Raw genomic sequence first — 23,972 nt, forward strand, 5'->3', positions numbered from 1 at the left:
GCCCTTTTCCAACCTGGTGTGCACTGTCCAGCAGACCACTTTGCATGGCTTTGGAATAGATAATCATTCTTTCAGTGCTTCTTGCACTGGATTAGTGTTAACAAACTCCAGGAATATTTTTGTTGCTACTGGAAGATGTATCTATTTCATGACTATGCCATGGATTCCCAGGCACCCAATCAAGATGATGCTTCAGTTGGAAACTTGATTAGAAAATTGCTTGATGAAAACTTTGAAATGGACTTTACCCTTGCCCTGAGATTGTGACAAGTTCTGATGGAATGAACCATTAAATGCATTAAGTGGGTGGTACAGGATTTATACAAGTGAAGCTTCCTTGGCCATTTCTGTGCTGCATGCTAGATGGAATATTACAGACTGCTCCACTCTTACTTGCCAGCTTTAAATGCTTGCAGTGAGATGTGGATCATTAGATTCTCTTTAACACCATCACGTTTTCAAATGTGCACAAAAATTCACAATCACTTCTGAGCTGAAGGAAAACAAAGACCAATTCAAAAAGAAGGCTGCTCTGTATTCTTGTGTCAGATCCCCGTTTGTTTTATGCTTTGAAAGCTGATTCTTGTGGGTGAGGTTGGTATGGACATAGCCCTTGCAACCCGTACTCTTAAAGTGTGGTTGTCTTGCCATCGATGCCACCTCTTTCGAGCAGCCATGCGTATCTGAAAATTAACAAAGTGTTTCAGTTCCATAAGAGCACCATCTGATATCTTGCATACTAAAGTAGCTACTGGATCCTCAAAGGAGCATTTGCAATTCATAGCACTGAGATATTAGTGTGTGGCAATCAATGCATTTAATGTAAAAATGATATTAATACTACTGACTTCAGTCTAACCAGTGCTGGGTAACTGAATGTAATATTAATCCTTTGTTTTTGGCACTCTTATACAAGAAAATAAACAATAAAACAGACAATAAACAATTCTACTCCTCATTCTCATGCCTAATCCAAAATTCCTGATACAGGCATTCTTTTCTGAGTTCTGTCATGGGAAGAGATTACCAGGTCTAAAACTGATAAGAGGTATCTAGATTAAGAGCCAAATGGATAGTGATAGACATCATCCAGAAACTATCTGATGATGAGCAGGGCAGTCCTATACCTACCTCCTTCTTGCACGATCCTTTAGCAACTCTCACTGAAATGTGAAGTCCTTCTTTTAAATTATGAAGGTCTGGAGCTATGGAGCAGCACTGATGTGCAGGAAGAATGTGACATGTTGTGTCAGTGGGGTAAATCAATTATAATCAGTTAATGAATTTTATACTCATTGTTCAATGGGGTAGCAAATAGATGGAAATTGCATTATATTTGCTATTAGAAACTCAGAAACCAAAGCTAGCAACTCGTCAATGACTGCATATATAATTAATATTCCTCTAACCAGCAAGAAACTCTATATAGGTCAGGATATTTTGTTTCCTGGACTGTACAAAGCATTGGTGCAGAACACTGGCTGATGTGAAATAATTGTTGTGAACCAATGCGCAGAATTGGTTATGCAGCTGGAACAGTAAAGAGTAGCAGTAAAGAGTAGCTTAAATAATAATAAAAGGATCAGAGGTCATAGGTACAATATTTATAGGCTTTATTCTGTGTTTCAGGGTAGGAAAGAAGCTGCTTGTGCTAATAAACATTAGCTATGCGGAAGTCTTCATCACCCCTTTAGAATACAGGACTCTGAATTCTGGTGTCCTTCATGGCAGGTGATGAAGAACCACCTTAATCTAACTTAGATCAGTGGATCGACGGCCTTGTGGCGTATTAGTTTTTGCTAATAACCAGATGGATGCCTAGTTTGAGTGAGGTGAGGATGTGATTAAATTTTTAAAAATTTCATTAGATTCTGATGTTCATAAGTTGCTTTTTCTTTAAGTCGACATTTGAAGGAAGGAAATCTCTCTTGCCTTACCTCAAAATTAGAGTGTTGATTTATGAGGGTAGGTAGAAATACATGTGGAAAGGTTGTTAAGTATGACAGTAGAAGTGAAGACTGTGTTCTTTGGTGAGATTTTATAGTACAGTGGTTTGGGTCCAAAAAATTGGATGGCAAAAAAAGTGGGGTGGTGCTAAAATCTGGGTCATGAAAACCCGGTTTTAAAAAAAAAACATGTACAATACCTATATTTGCAATAATCTTTTTATTTCTTACAATCATCATTTCATTTCTTAAAAAAAGCAATTGAGTATTTGTTGCATGAACGCAGCTAGTGGCGAGCGAAATCCAAAATGCTTTTGAGCTGTGGGATTTTTATGTGGTCCACATCCTGGGTCTCCAGCCAACCTAGGCTAGCCTTGCGGTATTCAATGGCTTCAGACATTTTCAGGGGTGGGGGTGGAGGTGGAGGTTCCTCATTGTCATCCTACTGTGGTTTGGGAACTAGTGCTATAATAACATTTCAGACAATGTGAGTCCATCAGATTCTCATGTCAGGTATTCGTCATCGGCAGAACACCCACCACTGGTGAAAATTCTCTTTGCTAATTTGAAACAGCCTCTGTGCCTCAGCCACCTCTTCATCTGTGAAGCCGTAGAATTCCTGCTCATCATCTTCCTTGGTGGATTGTCATGATGAAGAGGCTGGACCCAGTCCCTTCTCCCAGTATTTTTCCACACAGGAGGAGCTGACTGCTGTCCAGCCCTCTCCACCTAAGTGGCAAATTTCTTTTGTCATTCATGCTTTTCAGATAGTCTTCCACCATCGTTGAACCATCTACAAATTAGTTCACGCCTATAATTCTGCTTGAACACAGAGATGATCCCCTGATCTAGGGGCTGGATCTTAGATGTAGTGTTCTTTAGGAGGTAAGAAACTCTGATCTTTCTGTCACAGCTTACTAGGTCGGCTGGACAGTTCTTAAGCAAAAGAAGACCCTGGAGTTCTAGTTCTTATACAAATGAGCACAGACAGCAGGGACAAAGGTTTTGTAAAACCAATCTTCAAAGATGACACTGGTTATTCAACCGTAGCTGCTATGTGTATAATCGAACGGTAACTACTTCACATTGACATGGTGGAAACAGCAGGGCGAGCAAAATTTGCCAATCATCAGCGGTTTTAACTTGTGTGTTCCAGTCTTGTTTATACAAAACAATAATGTCATGTGATCTTTGCATTGTTTGAACCCCTCACATCGATGACCGTCATCTTTGCAAGATAGCTTGCAGTCTGGAATCATCTTGCAGCAGAGGCCTATTTCATCAGTTGTTCACTTGTTCTTTGATGTAGCCACCTTTTTCTAAGAGTTTTTAGTTCTTCCAGGTACTCGCTGGTGAATTTCTCGAGACACTAACACTTGAGGAATCTCGTGACTGCATTTAAACCAATCCAGCCATCCATTGCTAGGTTTGAACTATGAGATTTCTCCATTGATCAGCTGATCAAACCTCGCCTTGAGCTTTGAGACTGGACCAGAAATTGGAAAGCCTTCTGAGCGTGCTACAGGGAGTTATTGAGGCTGACATCTTGGCTGTCTTCATACGTTTAGCCTTTAGTCTCGCCTCTTCCTCAACTTTCAGAAGCAACATGCACAACTCATCTTCCTGAGATTTCCAGCCACAGTGTTGATTCAGGTATGCCAGGGTCATGTGCAAGTTCTTTTATTCTATTTTTAAAATTTTATTTAATATAGAACCACTTAACAAACATCAGAATATAATCCAAGTACATGTGGTATTTAATAAAAAAGAAAATAAAGAACACAAAATAAAGAAAAACCTCCTATTAACCCCCCCACTCCTTACAAACTTTAAAAAAAAAAGGGACAAGGAAACCACAGCTGGAGTACTTTACTTTCCAATATTATAAACTTCTAATCATAGAGACCTATAAGAGAAAGGGAATGTTCGAGATTCATTTAAATGTAATACCAACATTTGGAAATATGGGCTCCACATTTCACAAAATATATCATATTTATCTCTTAAATTAGAAGTAATTTTCTCAAGTGGAATAGAAGTCTGAACTTCTGCATGTCATCTGTCCGTTCCCAGAACATTATCTGACTTCCAAGTTATAGCAATATATTTTCTAGCTATTGCCAAGGCAATTTGAATAAATTGCAAGATTGTTTTTTCTCTATTTGCAGTTAACAATGCTGAAACATTTAATTGAACTTTGAAATAAAATTGATAGATTGGAGGAAGAGGTTTAATGTCTGGAAGAACACGCTCATTTGAAAATAGACTTATTCCATTTCTATTGAAAATATATTTTTCAAAATCTGGCAAAACTATGGTAGTAGGAAATTTAAAGATTGGTTTGAATCTGGGAAGTTAATAATTACTCTATGTAGAATGAAGGAAAAATTTAAAATATTGGAAAATACAAAATTTTGTTATTATTAAGAGATTCTTTTGTGAAACTTTTGTTCAAGGTTTATATTAGCAGTGGAGACAAAAATATAATTATTATTATGTACTAGGGATGTAAAGAAATTAATTTCAGAGGTATAAATTATTACAAAAGAAGGCTTGAAAAGGAGTTCATAAATCAAGACATAAATGGGGGGTAGATTTAAATAAGCAAATAGATGAATGTAGATTGATTCAGATATGTAGAAGAGTATAAAAAGTACAATAAATTTGAGATATTGGTTAGTTCAATATAATTTTATTCATCAATTATATTTAACACCAGAAAACTTGCATAATATGAATAGTTTTTCGTATTCATGCTTTAGATGTGGACAAGAAGTTGGTACCTTTTTGCATTTGACTTGGCAGTGTTCCACAATTAAACATTTTAGGTTTGAAATGTCTAATTTATTAGAACAAATAATTTGAGTAAAATTCCCACAGAATCCAATGTTATTTTTACTGGGAGATGTTTAAAGATTTGAGCCAAAATTAAAGTTGAACATATGTCAAGTAAAATTTGACTTTTATTCTTGATTGCATCAAGTGTGTGAAGCTTATCTTTCACTGAAAAAGAATTTTGTCTTTTAATGGTGTGTTCCATTTTAATCTGGAAACAATTTCAATTCTGGAAAGAAGAAAAAAAGGGGGTCCACTGGCTGATTGTGGTATATCTGGGTTTGCATTAAATCGGGGTTCCACTGTATTTTGTAACATTTTGCCATTGCTGAGGGGGGAGCACTGATGGAAAATCGAAAAATCTTTCACTTGTAGCAAGTTGATCACCACATACAGATCAAATAGGATGCAAAGTGAAGGCTCTTCTATTCATTCCCCACAGTATTCAGAAGCTTCATTCCATTGATAAAGATTTGACTTTGAAATATGCATTTAACGATAAAGTACAAAGTTAAATCTTACTGGACATACTTTAATTTCTAATCCTGTTTGTCTATCCAACGATAAATTTTGTGTGATGTTCAGAAAACACTGAATGGTGTGTAAACATATTATGCCTTAATTAATTATAATTTGGAATTAAAGGTCAAACCAGAAGATGACTTGGTGCTTTATCTATGGCATCTCTTTTGAAAGATCTAGCCAACTAAGTCAGTTTCCTAATTTTTTTTCCTCAAAACATTTTCTCTCATCCTTGAAAATTGTGTCTAATTCTACGTCTACCCTTGTCAAATAATTTTTCATTGTTTTGTTTTTCTAACTGCCTTGGTTATGAACTTTGCTGCCAAGAGAAAAAAAATCTTATTGTTTTCTACATCAAAATCCTTCATTATTTTAAACAAATCTTCAAAATATTTTTCAATTTTCACTGCTGTAGGATGAATAATTCCAGCTTCTCTGTGTAACTGCAGACCATATTCTCTTGTACTCTTTTGGTAAATTCTTTCATGCTCTCTTTCTAAGCCTTTGACATTGTTCTTGAAGTGTGATACCTAGAATTCAGCAGGCCTCAATGGATTATGATGACTTTCTTTGCTTGGAAACACACATTTTAAAGAAGTAAAGAGCAGGTAAAGAGATCATGTTTTTTTAAAAAAACAGCGTCATCATCTTGCCCTATCACTTTCCAAAGTTAATGTGGAAATGGCCTCTTTGTGTTGGCATGCCATGAGATTTCTCTGTACAAGCATGCCTTTAGATTTTATCCTTTAGTCAATAATGTCTCACTCCTTTGATCAAAGTGTATGCTTGCCATTTCTCTGCATTAAATTTCAATTGCCATGTGACTCCTCTCACCAGACTGTCTAGGTACCATTTGGCATGGATCACTTTTTCCCATATTAATTGGATTTGGACATCTGTTTCTCTGTACTTTGTAATTTAAAAACAAAATGAGCACCATCTACCAAGCTAAAAATTTTCTAAGCAAGTCAACTGGTATGGCTTGAGCACAAACCCCCTGAAACAAAGAAGTTTTATAAGGCAGCACATAAATAAATGGCATTGATGGGTTAGAGGGCAAATTTCCCCCCAAGGTATGGGTTAACAAAAACAAGAGGTCAAGGCTTTAAGGTGAGAGAAAGGAGCTTTAAAGAAGATCTGAGATGTTTTTTTGTATAGTGATTGATATCTGGAATTAGCTGCCAGAGGAGGTGGTGGAATCCAATACAATCACTACATTTAAGAGGAATTTTGACACACTTAAAAAAGCAAGTCATAGAAGGACACGGTCCCAAAGTTACAACAGTAATATGAGTAGATGGGTCTGTGGTGATATGTAATTACACCACTAGGTCACCAGGGGTCATCCCGGAGACCTTGTATATAAAGCAGACCAGAGCTACAGTCTAGCCTTCCAGGTTCATCTTGCGGAGAGACGAGACCTCTTAGTGTACATATTAGTTTATTAAAGCTGTCTTGTACTCACACTGCTGGTGTGGTTATTGTCAGTACAATTTAATAAACTAATATGTACACTGAGGTCTTGTCTCTCTGCAAGATGAACCTGGAAGGCTAGACTGTGTGTGTGTACGCACGCACGCAGTCACTGTGATGACCCCTGGTGACCTAGTGGTGTAATTACATATCACCACAGGGTTGAAAGGTCAGCACGAATGTGATGAACTGAAGGATCTGTTACCATGCTGTTTGACTGAATGACTCCAAGCCATATACTAATTACCCTCCACCAATACATATAATATGAAAAGCAGCTGTAATTTGCTTTCTTGATCTACTAATACTGAATGAGAACCTCAGATTTTAAAGTAACTTGACCAAAGCAAAGGGATAGCTTCAAGTCATATCATGTTTTTCACTCTGTCAAACATCAGATCCTGTTGAAGCAAATAAAGCTAAAATTGAGAATGTTATTTTTTTTAAAACCTGGCAATCTGATAGAAAGGCATTGTTGGGACCATCAACTCTGAAAATTTATGAGCAAGTCAATACTGTGAATGATTTGTTGCATTTTGTGGAACTTACTATTACTTGAAGTAACCATTTATAGAATAAAACTCCATTAATCCAGCACACTGAAGGATTTGGTGGTGCCAGACTAGCAGATTCTTGGGACCATTAGATATTATTTTAATTTGATTTTTCAAAAGATGCTAAACAGTAACATTTCAGAGAACCTGATATGTTTGAAGGGAGCTGAGAACTGATCCTTTGAGTGGAAGAAAGCATTGGAAGTAAGGCTTGGTTTGTGATGTGGGCACTGGAACCTGTTTGCTAGTGAGTGGAAGTGTGGAGAAACAGAAGGATTTTGGGGGTCAAAGTGGCCACACAAGTGGATTGGGTGGTTAAGAAGGCATATGGTGTGTTGGTCTTCATTAGTTAAGGGATTAAGCTCAAAGGCCATGAGGTTATGATGCAGCTCCATAAAAGTTTTGTTATACCACAATGGAAGTATTGGGCTCAGTTCTGGTCAATTTATTACAGTATGAATGTGGAAGTTTTAGAGATGACGCAGGGAAGATTTACAAGGATGTTTCCTGGATTGGAGGATGTCTTATGAAGCAAGGTTGACTGAGCTAGCATTTTTCTCTTTGGGGCATTGAAGTTTGAGAGGCAACTTAATCGGGGTATATATTATGAGAGACATATAAAGGGCAATCAGCTAGCACTATTTTACTTGTGCACTAATAGGAAATACCAGAGGACATCTGTTTAAGGTGTGTGGAAGAAGGTTTTGGGACGTTGACTGATGCAATTGTTTTGTTATACTGAGTGTGGTGAGTGCCTGGAAAGCATGACTGTGGTGGTGGTTGATGCTGGTACAATAGGGACATATAAATATCTTAGATTGGTATATGTATGCAAGAAAAATAGAGGGTAATGGGTGTGAGGTAGGGAGGGATGACATTGCTCTAGAGTAGTCCAACATCAAGGGCCAAAGGGCCTTTGCTGTACAGTATATCTCTGTTTATGTTCTATCATATTTTAATTCTTATGAATGTGATGCCATGTGCAAAATTGCAATAAAATGTCACATATAATTTTTTTCTCTTTATGCCATTAGTTCTCATCCACTTACTGAGAGATGATTTAGGCCTGTGAAATGTAATAAAACTATTGATATAGACAATGGTGCTACTGTAATGGCAGGACTTGCCACAGATCTGAGAGAGCAGAGAAGGGAGACACAGCACTGTTCCAAAGGGTTCAATTGCCCAGTCCTAATGCGGACAGCTTTGTACAGGCTTTAAAAGGCCATTTAAAGGAACAGATATTTGTAAGTAAAATCCTGCAACCGCAGAGGTCTGTGGCCAGATGATGGCATCTGTGCTTGGTAGTGGCCATGAGGGTTTGCAAACTCTGGGGAGCTGTGGACTGCTACAGGGCACCAGAAAGCGGAAGAGCACTCAATCCCCCCCTCGTCCCCCATTTGAGAAGGAGAAGATGAGGCAACTGGTCAGGGAAGGTGACCATGGCAGCGAACCAGCGAGGGGCTCAATGACTGAGAGACCCACAAGGACAGTGGGCTACTGGAGACCAGGTATTGGAGTCAAATTTCAAGAGGGTACTGAGTACAAGAAGGGCTCCTGATGGGTCTTGTTCACTGAAGGCTTCCTGATCATATCGGAGGTTTGGATCTGGAGCTTGGGTTCCCAATGAATCGAGTGGGAATCTGTATGACTACAGAAGCTGTGTGAGTACTTGAGGCAAATCCACAGACACTCAGTGACTCTAAAGGGACTCCCTTTTGCTTTGATTGCTCTCTTATTGTAAGGGGTGATGGGCAACATTCTTGGTGACTCTTTGTCTATCTTATGGCAGACAGAAGGCAATTTCATGTCCTAGTGCATGTTTTGTACTAATACATGAAAAAAAAGGAATCTTGAATATAATAATGACTAACTTAACAGGAGTAACACATTAAACCATGTTTCTGAAAATCAGTTCCATTGACTTCAGCGACAATGTGAAATATGCTGGAGTGACTAGTTTAAAATTTTAAAATGTAACTTATTTTTTTAAATTAAAATTTTGAAATACAGCATGGCGACAGGCCCTGTTGGCCCACGAGCCCATGTCACCAAAATACACCTAATTAACCTGCACCCCTGCACGCTTTTGAACAGTGGGTGGTAACTGGAGCACCTGACAAAGCCTACCCAGACATGTGAAGAACATACAATCTCCTGACACAGTATGGAATTCGACCACCGGTCCCATTTGCTGGAGCTGTGACAGGGTTGGGTTAATAGCTACACTAACTGTCCCACCCTGGTAGTGTAGTGTGTGTTAATTGATGCTGGTCAAGGATGAATTCTTTTGTATTTTTATCACTTTTCTAATTGCAGTTATCATGGTAGAGAATCCTTTGCTCTCTATTTGGGAATTGAGAAGTGAAGATTATTTTTATTGTCCTGTGAACACTTTTCCACATGCTTCACAACACACTGAATTTTATTCCCACTTCTCTTACACACTTGCACAATATGAATTCTTACTATCCCTCAGCCTTCCATTTTTCCAGAGATTCTTAAAACCTACTGATGCAATAACTAACTGCAACCTGCTTTCTTTACTCCCCATTTGCTCACTAAAATCATAATGCTTTGATAATGTTTCATAATCCTTTCAAAAATATTGTTCTATAATAGAATGATAAATATTGAGACATCTCTGAGCAGAAAAGTATGTAGGGTGTTGGTGTTCCTTTGTTCTTTTATAGTGGGTGTTTACTTCCGAATTCTGTGTTAACTCCTCACTCTAGTCTCCAATGTCTGGAAAGAGTAAAGTGTGATGCTGTTCTAAAATGCTTGGATCCAATCACTGAGTTCAAATTGTTTTAAGTGGAGAATTGTTTAACCTACCTCTCCATTCAGGAAGCAGTAAAACACTGACACAAAGAAACCCTGTAAAACACAACAGAATTTTATTGAGGATAAACCAGAAAGTCTGCTGTCACTGGGTCAAATGCAAAATTGAGTACATTTACTTCCAGAAGTTGCTGCATGACCTGCTGTTTCCAGCACTTTTGCGTACAGTATTTGATTGAGTTCTGAAGGACATTGTCATGCATCTAAGTTACATAATGCTTCAGGAATAGATAAGATCTGGACCACAAATTAAGATGCATTTGAGCTCAAATTATGATGCCAAATTTACTCACCTGAAAGGACTGCAGAAATGAATTGAAGTAGATGAAAACAACATATGAAATGTCATCTTTGCCTGGATCAATGAAATACAGTATGTAGGTAATGCCGAGCAGAGGTAAAAGAACTAAAATGGCCTTCACTGCCTTCCTGTGGGACATATAGTGAAAGGAGAGAGAACCAGTTTTAGTTATTAAAGTTGAAACTCATGGATTTGAACAAGAAATATATTTATGGACCCATTTTATCTTGAACTAGATGAAGATCGAGAAGAACATCAATTACACTGATTTCTACTGCTACAGTTGAGGTGCAAATAGCTCGGATATTGTGCTCTACAATCATAACTTGACAACAGAGATGCAAAGTAATTTAAGTGGTCTAATTCTGTCTGCAGAAGAGAATGGTCTGATATAATGGGGATGGTCACATATTCCGCAGGTTGTGTTGATGCTCTTAACCTTGCATTCTTTCTCATCTTGACCGCACCCTTTTATGCACCTGGTTCATTACTGCCCTATGCATGGGTCGCACAACTTGCCTCGCACACAGCCTGATAAAGACGCACGGCTTCACAGGAACCACCGTTGCACAGGAACAACAGTCAGCAAATGTCAAGTTTGCGTGTGTGTGTGTGGGAGAGGGGGTTGGGAGTGGGTGTTGGCTACCTTTTTTAGCTATAGCAACAATAACAGTGTGGGTTCAATTGCCCTACAACCAATTTTGAATTTTTGTATAAGCATCCAATGTGGGGAAATGTATACAGTGCACTTAATTCAAAATGGCTGCAATTTAATTTTCTAACCCGAGAGGACAGAAACAATAACTGAAATGTTTGCACTTTCCTCTTTTATTTTTCTTTAAATGCAAGCCTGCCAATGTATCTATTTTCCAAGATGTAAAATCATTCCTTTCTCACTGTTTATCTCAATTATTTCATCTTAATTGCACTCCTGCATCATCTCCCTCTGTATACATAAAATAAGAAATGCATCTAAGCCGTCGCCTTCCACACAATATAATTCCAAATAAGTTTTCCACCGCTACTTTTGCATGCACAAAACATTTTTTTACATAATTTATCAATATTTTTATATCATTTCTTTGTTTTCCCATTAACAATTTTAACCCCAAATCAGTCCATTTCTAAATATTTGACTTAGAAACATGTTTTTATGATAAAGTGCAAAGTTAAACCTTACTGGGCATGCTTTAACTTCTAATTCTGTTTGTCTATCCAACTATAAATTTTGTGTGATGCTCAGAAAATACTGAATGGTGTGTAAATATATCCTTTAATTTGCTTCTTTACCTACTTAGAGGCTCTCTAGATTTGAGGTTTACACCCTTTTCTTTGTTGTATCATATTTAATACAGTTCATTATTTCTTTGATTATCTCCCACTCCACTGACTCAAATTTATTGTCAAGTGGCTACTTCAAGTCCACTTTTCCAAATCACATCTCAGCTCATTAAAACTAGCCTTTTTCCAATTGACATTTCATGAGTTGGAAACAGGCCCTTCAGCCCAACTTGCCCACACCAACCAAAATGTCCCACCCACACTCAGCCCACCTGCCTGCTTTTAGTCCATATTCATCTAAATCATTCATACATTCACCCAACTTTTTCTTAAAAGTTGAAAAAGTACCTCTCTTAACCACCTGCTTCTGGCAGTTTGTTCCATTTACTCACCATCCTCTTTTTTTTTAAAAATGTTACCCCTCAGGGTTCAATCTCTGCACACCCCCCCCCCCCCACTCCCGAACCTTAAACCTCTGTCCTCTGATTACTGAATCCCCAACTACACTGGGCAAAGCATGCTCTGCGTTCACCTGATCTACTCCTCTTATGACTTTTGTATACTTTTATGAGATCACCTTCATCCTCCTGCACTTCAAAGAATAAAGCCCAAGCACGGTCAAACCTTCCCTGTAGCTCGGGCCCTGAAGTTCTAGCAACATCCTTGTAAATCTTCTCTGCATCTTCCCCAGCTTGACAACATCTTGCCTGCAGCTCGATGACCAAAACTGAGCACAATACTCCAAATGGGACTCACCAACACAAGAGCAACCTGACCTCCCAAATTCTACACTCATGACTCTTGACCGTTAAAGACCAATGTGCTGAAAAAGCTTTTGTGATCTATCTGTGATGCCACTTTCAATGTACTACAATACGTACTGGTACTTCTAGACCCCTTCGCCCTGCAGTACACCCCAAATCACTAACATTTACTGTGTAAGTCCTACCCAATTAGACCTCCCAAAATACACACCTCCTATTTCTCTGTATTAAATTCCATCAACCATTCCTCTGACCTCCTGATCCAGTTCCTATTGGAATGTTTGGCAACCTTCTTTACTATCCACAATACCAAACACTTTAATGTCATCTGTAAACTTGCTAACCATGCCATATATATTTTCATCTAAATTATTGACATAGATGACAAACAGCAATGGGCCCAGTACCAAATTCTGTGTCACATCACTAGTCTCATGCCTCCAATCCATAAAAGAGCCTTTCATCGTCATCCTCTGCTTTCTTCCATGAAGCCAATTTTCCACCCAATCTGCTATCTCACCTTGGATCTCATGCAATCTTCTAAAGAAACCTACTGTCTTGCTGAAATCATCCACAACAGCCATAGCTCTGCCCTCATCAATATTCTTTGTCATATCTTCAAAATACTCAAATCAGATTTGTGAGACATGACCTCCCACTTACAAAACTGTGCTGACTTGCCCTAATCAGCCCTTGTCCATATAAGTGGATGTTTATCTTCTCCTTCAGAATATTCTCCAGTTACTTACCAACCACAGACATTAGGCTCACTGGTTTTCCCTCCAGCACTTCTAGAATAGAGGCACATTTGCCATGCTCTTGTCTTCTGACACCTCACCTGTACTAAATGACAACTGATTGGCTTAGTGCAATACATTTACAGTGCCAGCGATTGGGACTGGACCAGGGTTCAAATCCTGCGCTGATTTTAAGGAGTTTGTACGTTCTCCCTGTGCCTATGTGGGATTTCTCCAGGAGCTCCAATTTCCTCCCATCATTCAAAAAATGTACTGGGGATGTAGGTTAATTGAGTGGCATGGACTCATGGGTCGAAATGGCCTGTTACTGTGCTGCATGTCTAAATAAATAAATAGATATCAACCAGGACATCTGCAATTTTCTCTCTCGCTTCCCACAGCATCCTCTGATATATCTGATCAATCTCAGAAGATTTGTCTTCCTTCATGTGCATCAGGACCTTCAGCACCACCTCAACTGTAATACTAACTGTTCTCAAGACACCACCATTGACTGCCCTAAGTTCCACCAGTACTCATGTCTTTCTCCACAGTAAGAACAGAGAAGTACTCATTGAGGACATCTCCTGATCCTTCACACAGAGTTGATTGTGTTAATTCCTGAGGGGACACACTTTTTCTCTGGTTATGTTTTTCATTTTGTACACAAAATCCCTTGAGATTATTCTTAAAGATATCTGCCAGAGCTATCTCCTGTGTCCTTTTTGCCCTCCAGATTTCATTTTTTAGCTGGATCCACAGTTCATGAAATTGCTCCAGTTATACACTTGATCCCAGTTGCTTATACTTACTTCAAACTTCCTCCTTGTGCTTGACCACAGCCTGAATATTACTCATCATCCAACCTCCTCTACAGTTGTATTCCTGACAAACAGGAATGTGCATGACCTGGAGTTTTGTCAACAAACTTTTCAAAATATTCAATTTTCACAATGTTCTTCTTAATTCCAATAACTTGTGCTAGATCTTGTCTTAGACTCTCAAAGTCATCCTTCCCATTTCCACCACCACCCCCCCCCACCATTCTGCATTTTAACTTGTGGTTTTGCCCTGTCTCTCTCCATAACTATTTTGTACCTAATGGAACAATGGTCACTGGTCCCTAAAAAGGTTCATCCACAAACACTTTATCCACTGTCCTTCTCAATTTCCCAAGACAAGACATTTGAGATTCTTTACCTTCTAAATATTTTGGTCTAATCCCCTACTATGACAATCTTGTTTGGCTTGCCAAACAATTTTTGCCACTGAAATATCTCCAATTTATATTTCCTAAACATCTTCCAAGCTTTATTTCCTAGAATATTGTGAAGCCAGACACTAGACAAGCAGAAAATGCCAAGAACACTCAGTAAAGACCTAAATTGTTAACCCTCTTTCTCTTTCCACAGATGCTGTCTGATCTGCTGAGTGTTTCCAGCATTTTATGTTTTTATTTCACATTTTCACCATCTGTTGCTTTTTGATTTTCATTGATTTTCAGAGCATAGGGGATAAGTTGCAAATTAGGATTAAACTGTATGGTTTAAGTATCATACTTCAATGGTTTAGAAATGAAGCACGATCATCTCGTGGTCATTTAGGATCAGGATGTCAGCAGAGCTGAGGTGATTGAATGAGTTGAAATTCAGTGACGGGAGTCAGACAGCAAAGCCCAAGTGAAGGGTGTAAGAAAATCTGAAAGCTTGCATTTCAGAGAGGAATTACTGGTGCAGGCAAGGATTCTATTCATATTTTTTCCACAATAGAGGGATACAATTAAAGATCCAGATCAAGTAAAACTGTCGTAATGATTGATGAACTTATTGGGAGAAAATCCAGAGGACTCACCAGGTTTAGTCTAACTAGGTTACTATGGAAATCTTTTATATAAAAAAAAAACACCTTGATAAAGGGCTAAAGCCCAAAATGTTGGTTTTGTATCTTTATTTTGCTATATAAGGTACACAGCTTGACCTGCTGAGTTTCTCCAGCATTGTGTTTTAACATTTAAAAAAAAAAGTAATTCTCAGTCCTTAAAAACAGGATGTTCAAAGTTGATTGGAATTTTTCTCTCCCCATGGTTTAACTAGTAGAACCTCACTTTTTTATTTTTCAAACAGCTACCCAATTCCTTGTGAGCCAGTTTGGGTATTTCCCTGCAACACCATGCCAAAGCTAGTAATAACCAAGGCAGGGAGCCATGTTCCATCTGCGAAACATCACCAGAATCCACTCTAGTTGCATAGATGATTGTGTCACCAACATGCAAGTTGATATAGGTGGAGATCTACCATGTTACAGAGTAAAAGAGTTTGCCATGCTGATAGCACACACATGCCACCTGAAAATTGAATTTAGATATTTGTTGAGAGAGTGGCCAGTGAATTGAATTTATGGCAGGGATCAAAGACCAAGATTTCCATCTTCTCAAAATTAATGTGGCAATTTTGAGGTAGTGGAGTTCATTATGATCTGGAATTGGTGTAGTCATTGCAAATGATGCTGCTTTCAGATGAGATTTCAACTCGGCCCTTACCCTCATCTCCTCCATCTGCCCTGGCCCCTCTGCCCTTAGACACAACAAAAACAGGATTCTCCTCACCTACCACCCCAGTAGCCTCTGCATCCAGCTTATTATCTTCCACAACTTCCGTCATCTACAACATGATCCCACTCCAGACACATCTTCCCTTCTATTCTACTCTTCCCCCTTTCATTGGGACAACTCCTTCTGTGACACGCTCATCCCTATTTATTAATTGTCTCCTTGGCACCTTCCCCTGCAGCCACAGGAAGTGTTACACTTGCACTCACATCTCCTCCCTCACCATCATTTGGGGACCCAAACAGTCTTTCCAAGTGGAGGAGTCATTTATTGCATTCGGTGCTCCCATTGTGGCCTTTTCTACATTGGGAGAGATGGGATGTAGATTGGGAGATTGCTTTACTGAGCACCTTCACTCTGATAGGGACCTCCCAGTGACCATCCATTTCACTCCTGTTCCTCATGCACTGACAAACCAAGGCCACCCATATATTAGAGCAGCACCTAACATTCCATTCTTGGCACTGAGCAACTGGATGGCATTAATATTAACTTCTTTGCTTTCAGCTTGACCACTCCCTGTTCTCACTTTCTTCCCTGTCCCTCTGTCTTTCCTCCAGCTCTCCATCCCCTTCCCTCTCCATTCATAAAACCATCCCTCCCTGTTTACTGTTCTGCTCTCTTTCCTTTATCCACTTATCCACCTACAATTTCTTGCCTGTGGGGCAGTGCTTCTCCTTCTGCCCCTTTCCCCACCATTTTATACAGGCACCAGCCTAAATTTTGCTCCTTACCTTGATGAAGGGCTCAAGCCCGAAACATTGGTTATGTATCTTTATCTTTGCCACATAAATTACGCTCTTTGACCTGCTGAATTTCTCCAGCATTGTGTTTTTACTGTTTTCAGATGAGATGCTTAGAAACGACAATGACATTTATAGGTAAATGAACTTGTGGTAAAGCCAATGTGTTTATGAATATTGAGTTTTTAAAGTAATTGAATGGTTTAATTTTTGCTGAAAAGGGTTTCTTTTTCAGAATGATTTTAACTGAACTTAAATTCTCAACTGGTCTAATATTAATTCACTTTCTCTGGCTACTGAATATCATAAATATCATGTTACATTATTACATAATATATTATTTTTTTTAATTTTATTTATTATTTTTTATCAATATAAAAAGTAATAATTCAGAAATACAGCAACTATCATTTATTCATATAAAGGTACAGTTTAAAAAAAATTCTCCCAACCCCTCCTCCCCCAAAAGAAAGTAGAAAAGGAAAAAGGCAAGAATGCCTACTTCTACAGGTATATTATTAGCATATATACTCTCTATTGATTATGCTCATAGCTTCTAATTGAGAGGGGTGGGTGAAGTGGAGAAGGTGAATGGAATTTTATTCATAAAATCCAGATATGGTTTCCAAATTTTATAAAAAATTTCAACTCTATTCCTTGAACTACATGTAATTTTTTCTAAAGGGGTATAATTTTGCATTTCAACATGCCATCTGTCTAATTGTACCACATTTTCAGTTTTCCATGTTACCGCTGTACATTTCTTTGCAGTCGCACTGCTATACTTAACATTTTTTCTTGATATTTATCCAATTTCAGTTTTGTCTTTTTCATATGTATTCCCATGTAAAAATATTTTTGTATCTTTTTGTATTTTTATCTTCATAATTTGCCTTAATAATACACAAATCATTCCAAAGCCATGCTACTTTTTCACAGGACTATACTGAATGTAAAAATAAGTCCCTATTTCCTTGGTACATCAAAAACACTTCTCTGGATAATTAGAGTTCAGTCTATTTAATTTATGTGGAGTATAATATAATTGATGAAGAAAATTATATTGAACCATTTGATACCTAGCATTAACTGTATTTGTAACACTCTCTTAATGCAATTTTACCTTATTTCCTTTTGAATTTATATATTTAGATCTCTCTCCCATCATAATTTTGATTTGTACAAATCTTTTTTCCTTGTAATTTTATATACATATTTGTAATGAATTTCTTAACTTTAAGTGCATCTTTTATTATACCTTCAAATTGAGATACCAATTTTAAGACATATACTGAAAAAAATGGAATGGAATTCATATGGAGAGAGGAATTAAGAATGATCAATTACCAAAAATGTTGTTAAAACAAAATCAACTTATTCCTTTACTTTGAATAATCCTTTATTTGATAGTTGGTTTAGTCCATGAATTCAGAGGTTAAAAGATTGGTTTATTTTTTAGGATCATTCTTTTTAACTTTTGTGCAATTAAAATAGAAATATAATAGACAAAATAATACAATTTTTGCATATCATCGATTAAAATCTTATCAAAAAAAAATTAGGAACAGATTTGAGGCTCTCAGAACAATATTATATTTTTGAATTGGATTTGGCTTTATAACTGCCTTCAATTTTCAGATTCGATCCCAGAGCTGATGAAACATTAATCCTATTCTTCCCACTCTGCAGAAGATGCCCAACTTGCTGAGTATTTACAACAATTCTTTGTTTTATTTTAAATTCAGTTCATAGTGGTGGGTTGAAATTATTTTTTTTGTTGTTGAAGGGGAAAATTGCACAATGATTCTATTGTTAGAGCTAACCTATTCAGGAGGGATACATCATTTTCACACAAAGTGTATTGAAATATGGGAATCCCTGATGTCAACTGACACTTTTGAGATAGAGATAGATTTTTGTTCAGCCAGATAAACGAGAGGTGGATCAAATGAGGCTGAAATATCAATCTGAATAGCAGGACACCTTTCTGAGCAATTGAATAGCCAAACAAGTCCTGTTTCTATATTCCCAATGATGGTTCATGAAACTAAATCTTAATTTATCCCTCACCATGGACAGCACCAAAATAAAGCCCAACCCAATGTATGATATGCAAATCGAAAGCTGGAAATGTCTCGTCGATGGGTTGTTTCTTTGAGATTTCGATTGGGGGGAAAAAGAACGTTACCAAGTAAATACACCATGAACATTTAATGATGTTCTCCATTTGATGACATTATAAAGTTGGATTTTCAGAAGGTACGTCTGAGATTAATGGCTAAAGTAAAGTGTCACAAGTAGATACAATCTTTGTGGGGTTTGTACAGTTGATTTAAAAGTAGTAAAATCATTAAGCAAGGATAGAAATTGGAACATTTATTAATGTTAAGGAAAGGAAGACAATGGATTATGGGAACTGGAAATAAAAGATGCAATCAACATCAGCACCGGTATCTTTGATTTTTAAAAAATTCAGATTAGTACAAGCAGATGGTGATTCTCGTTATTAATTATTCATTTTGTCAGTAAAACATGATTTTAAGATCAGAACCTGCAGAATAGTTTGTATTCATTTACCTGTACTGTATTGTCTCAGATGTGGTTGATGCCCTCAGTTTTGTCATCAGGATCCTCACAATGTTGAAGAGAAAGATAAAATTAATCTGGTCAGAAAAAAAAGTGGGCATTAGTACATCTGTTACTGGAAAGATTTACAGAATGTGTACATGATGGTACATGAATTAGGCTTTCTTTTAATTCCATCTTAAGATATTCTAAAATCCTTCACATTAATGATGAAAATTATGTTGTGCTGAACTAATCAAAATAATCTCAGTATGTTATTGTGAAGGATGGCATAAATTTCAAATTACCTATTTTGTCCACTGTGGCAAGTGAAAGGAGAGAGTGGGTGATGGAACCTTGTAGAGAACTGTAAGAACCATTCCTAATTTTCTTGGTTACATAACAAAACTACAATTTCTCTCTTTTTTTCTGATGCTTGCAATTCAGTCCAGATAAAATACATTGAACATTTAACAAGTTGAAAAGTTGGCAAATCCAATGTCAGTCATTTTGTAAGGTCAACATCAATGCACTCCTGTATAGCATGCTTCGTCAGAGGGATTTAATGTTGTAATAGCAACAATGCCTGGTAGGCAGTTCTCTCAAAGCCTACCTGACTGTCAGCTGACCTTCATAATGTTTTGCCTAATTTTTGATACTTCTCTCTGGATGCCAATCTCCCCCTTATACCAGAGTCTCCACCCTGCTACTACTTTTCCCAAGTTTTCGCTCTACTGAGCTCTCTGTGAACATTTCAATAAAATTTCCTTTTCAACAAAAAATACAAGTCACTTTAAAAATATAACTTTCACTTAGTCCTATTGTAAACATTCTACACAATCATCTTCTTTGGAAAACTTAATCTTTTCATAAAACTCTCAAAGTGTTCCATCTCATTCTTAGTCTTGAAAAGTCACTGATCACCTTCTGATACTTCAACCCTCAAAATCACAGGGTATATCTTTGAATATTTCAAGTTTTTAGAACACAATTGTCTTTTTGCATCATCAAACTTCCTTTGCTTAGTCGAAGTAGGACAAAAATCTTGGGGGGAAAAAAAAAGCACTTTTTCATGGTTATATTGGGTGGGCCATTATTTAGAGTATTTCGATGCTTCTCCCAGAATTGTCTCCCATTCCCGGTAACTCAAGAGTCAAGAGGTTGTGGTCGTTGATTGCTGGTTCTTCTGGGTCTGGTGAGCACTTTCAATATGTAATTTTTCTCTGAATTTGTCTTCTCCCTGCACTCATAGGATCTGTGTTTCAAAGAAGTTCACCAGCTCTCTTCCCTCGATCCCTTCTTTCAGTCAAAAAACTCAAATATTATTTTGCCTGCTAAAATTCTCCATGTGGTCGATATTGTTCAACAGATCTTGTCTGTCCACCTCCCATTTCTTTGCATTGTTTTTCAAAGCTTTTTAGCTTGTTTTTTTTTACCAAGTCTATTTCGCTTGGTTCACTCCTTACATTAAGTCTTCAACATTTTCTTTAATTTCAGTCATCCTTTGAAACATGTCTCTCATTACAGTTTTGATGCTTGCAAATTGATTTTCTCCAGGATAAAATTTAGTTCTTGTCCTAACTTCCCAGCTCTGCCAGGGCCCACCGGTCCCAAGGCCACTCTTATGCCATTTCCTTTTGGGCTTTCACTCAAAATTCCTGTCTGAGTGGAAACTTTCTCTGATTTTGTTCTTTTGCTGCCTTGGTCTCTTGGTACTTGCTTTGTCCATTTTTTTGGTGAAAAAAAAATTAATTTGAAGATTTTATCCGTCCTTTTGATACTCTTCGCGGAGAGCTCAATCAAACCATGCCTGTCTAAGTCCTTCGCATGGCTATGATCCCTTCTCAATCCTTGACCACCACTTTCCAACTGCCTTATCCCTAAGTTCTGAAAGTTCCAACTTAAATCTTCACATCTTTCTAACGAGCATTTTTAAAATCGATTTTGCTAGTCAAACTTCACGTTTAATGGCTTGAGATGGTTTGGTGTCCAACTTGGCTGAGAATATCTCAAAGAAAGACATTGGTTGTTGAGTCATCAACTTAAAATAACATTTGTCAAATTAAATCTATTTTGCTTGTGAAAACAAATGTAGTTTCTACTATTCATGTCTCAAATACAAATAGATTTATCACCAATATGTCACAATACTGAATAAATCCAAAATTCTACCCTAATGTAAAAGAAAGCAGGAACAATGAGGACTATCATCTTTTAAATCTAAGTGACTTGGAGTACAGATGAGGAGCACTGGGTTTGAATTCTCTTTAGGTAATCTGTGAGCCTCCCTCAAACACAAGGATGGCTAAAGTATCATACAATGCATCCCAGTAATATCAATGAATAAAGTCCATTTTGTTCTGTTCCACTCACACAATGGGTTGTTTTATTCTACCATTTTTACTGCTCTAATACATCATATTGAAGAATCATCTGAAATTTCTCTGAGATTTCTGTCACGGTTTATATTCCCAGATCAATTCAATGACTGGGAGGACAAAGTGGGATGGCCTTTTACTTCACAGAGGCACAGATTCATAATGTCATTTTAACTACCTGAACTATATTCCTGAAATTGAAATGAGTTTCAATGTGAGCATTTACAAATGAAATGGAAAGACATATTAGAATTTCTAGTAGAATAATGACTGAGCTATCTCCTTCAATCCCATCTCTTAGATTGTCATGTGGCACAATGATATCAGAATGAATTACTTGTTTCTATCAATCATTCTTAATAAATGTACCACAAACCTAAAAGAGCCACAGAACATTACAGCACAGAAAACAGGCCCCTCAGCCTTTCTAGTCTGTGCTGAACTATTATGCTGCCTTGTCCCACTGATTTGCACCCAGTCCATAGCCCTACATACCCCTCTCATACATGCACCTGTCCACATTTTTCTCAAATGCAAAAATTGAGCTTGTGGCACACTCACAAAGCTCTCTGTGTGAAGAAGTTCCCCCAAATGTTTCTCCTTTTACCCTTAACATGTATCCACTGGTAAGAACATCTCCTCCACAATCTCCATCAGTACCAGAGCTGTGTTCTTAGCCCCCTGCTCTACTCACTTTACACCTACAACCATGTGGCTCAGTCTAACAATAAGACCATCTGCAAATTTGGCAATGATGCACAATAGTGTAAAGGAAGAGAATATGTCAGCATACAGGAGGGAGATTGAAAACTTGGCTGAATGGTGCACCAACAACAACCTTGCACTCAATGTCACCAAAACTAAGGATCTGGTTGTTAACTTCAAAAAGGGAAAGCCAGAGGTATAAAATCCAGTGATCACTGGATTTGTTCTTGGGAGTCACGATCTCAGAGAATCTTTCCTGGACCCAACACAACAATGACATCGTGAAAAAAGCACATTGGCGCCTCTACTTCCTCAGGATTTTCAGAGGTTTGGTAAGACACCAGAAACCATGTCAAATTTCTACAGAGGTATGGTGGAAAATATGCTGATCAGCTGCATGAATACCCCTGAGCATAAAGCCCTCAACATTTGTGGACATAGCCCAGGACATCACAAGCAAAACCCTCCCTACTATTGAGAACATCCATAGGGAATGCTGCCATTGGAGAGCAGAAGCAAACATCAAAGACCCACAGCACATACTCTGTTCTCACTGCTTCCACCAGGAAAGAAGTATAAGTGCCACAAGACTCACACCACTAGGTTCAGGAACAACTGTGATCCCCTCCACCATCGGACTCCTCAATGACAAACTCAGAGACTCATTTAAGGACTCTTACTTGTGCACTTTATTAATTTTTTTTCTCTCTGTGAACAGTCAATTTGTTTACAGTTCTTTATTTGTTTACTTGTATTCGCTGTGCAGAAAAAAAGAATCTCAGGCTTGTATGTGATGTCATGTATGTTCTCAGACAATAAATCTGAAATTGTAATCTGAATTTCACCTATCCTCACTGGAAAAAGCCTATTTGCATTTACTCAATCTAATCCCCTCATAATTTTGTGTATCTCTATCAAATTTTCCCTCTTTTTTTCTCTCCGGGAAATAAAGTCCTAACCTGTTTGCCCTTTCCCTGTAACACAGTTCCTGAAGTTCTGGAAAAATCCTAGTAAATTTTTGCACTCTTTCAATCGTATGTATATATTTCCTGTTTTTAGCTGACCAAAACTGCATACAATACTCCAAATTTGGCCTCACCAATGTCTTATGAAATTTTGCCATAACATCCCAACTCCCATACTCAATACTTTGATTTACAAAGGCTAAAAGTTCACTTTACAATCCTATATATACGTGATGCCACTTTCAGGGAATTGTGTATCCGTATTCCCAGATCCCTCTGTTCTACCTCGCTCCTCAGTGCCCTACCATTTACTGTGTATGTGCTTTTATGATTTCTCCTTCCAAAACATTACACCTCACACTTGTCTGCATTAAATTCTATCTGTCCTTTTGCAGACCATTTTTCTAGCTGGTCCATAACCCTCTGCAAGACTTCCTTGCTGTTCAAAATGCCTCTGATCTTTGTGTCATCTGCAAACATATTGATTCAATTTAGCACATTATCAACAAGATCATTGATGTAGATGACAAACAACAATGGTTGCAGAACTGATCCCTGAGGCACACCACTAGTCACAGGCCTCCAGTCTAATACCTTTCTTTAAAAAAACCTCTAAGCAGTTAAACCCACAAAGTGTTATACTGTAGTTCAAATGCTCATTTATTGTTTTCTCATCTGCACATTATATTAATGTTATTCCATGAAATGCAAACACTGTTCAAATATTTAGCCTGAAATGGCACTGATTTGAAAA

The 23,972-nt window shown here is 37.7% G+C and overlaps 1 protein-coding gene across 6 annotated transcripts in view; it reads right to left on the reverse strand.

Moving 5' to 3' along the window:
- Positions 1 to 298: 298 nt before the first annotated feature.
- Positions 299 to 23,972, reverse strand: part of LOC138755721 (corticotropin-releasing factor receptor 2) — a 175,541-nt gene continuing 151,867 nt past the window's right edge. For 5 of the 6 annotated variants that reach the window (XM_069922182.1, XM_069922179.1, XM_069922178.1 and 2 more), the window contains 4 exons: positions 19,183 to 19,268; positions 10,465 to 10,600; positions 10,166 to 10,207; positions 299 to 683 (listed from right to left, as the gene is read on the reverse strand). In XM_069922182.1, coding sequence (XP_069778283.1) covers positions 546 to 683; positions 10,166 to 10,207; positions 10,465 to 10,600; positions 19,183 to 19,268 — 402 coding nt within the window. In that variant the 3' untranslated portion in view covers positions 299 to 545. The remainder of the gene's footprint in view (positions 684 to 10,165; positions 10,208 to 10,464; positions 10,601 to 19,182; positions 19,269 to 23,972) is intronic. The other variant, XM_069922177.1, reaches the window with a different exon arrangement.

Source organism: Narcine bancroftii, chromosome 2 (assembly GCF_036971445.1).
Source record: "Narcine bancroftii isolate sNarBan1 chromosome 2, sNarBan1.hap1, whole genome shotgun sequence".
Taxonomy (NCBI): Eukaryota; Metazoa; Chordata; class Chondrichthyes; order Torpediniformes; family Narcinidae; genus Narcine; species Narcine bancroftii.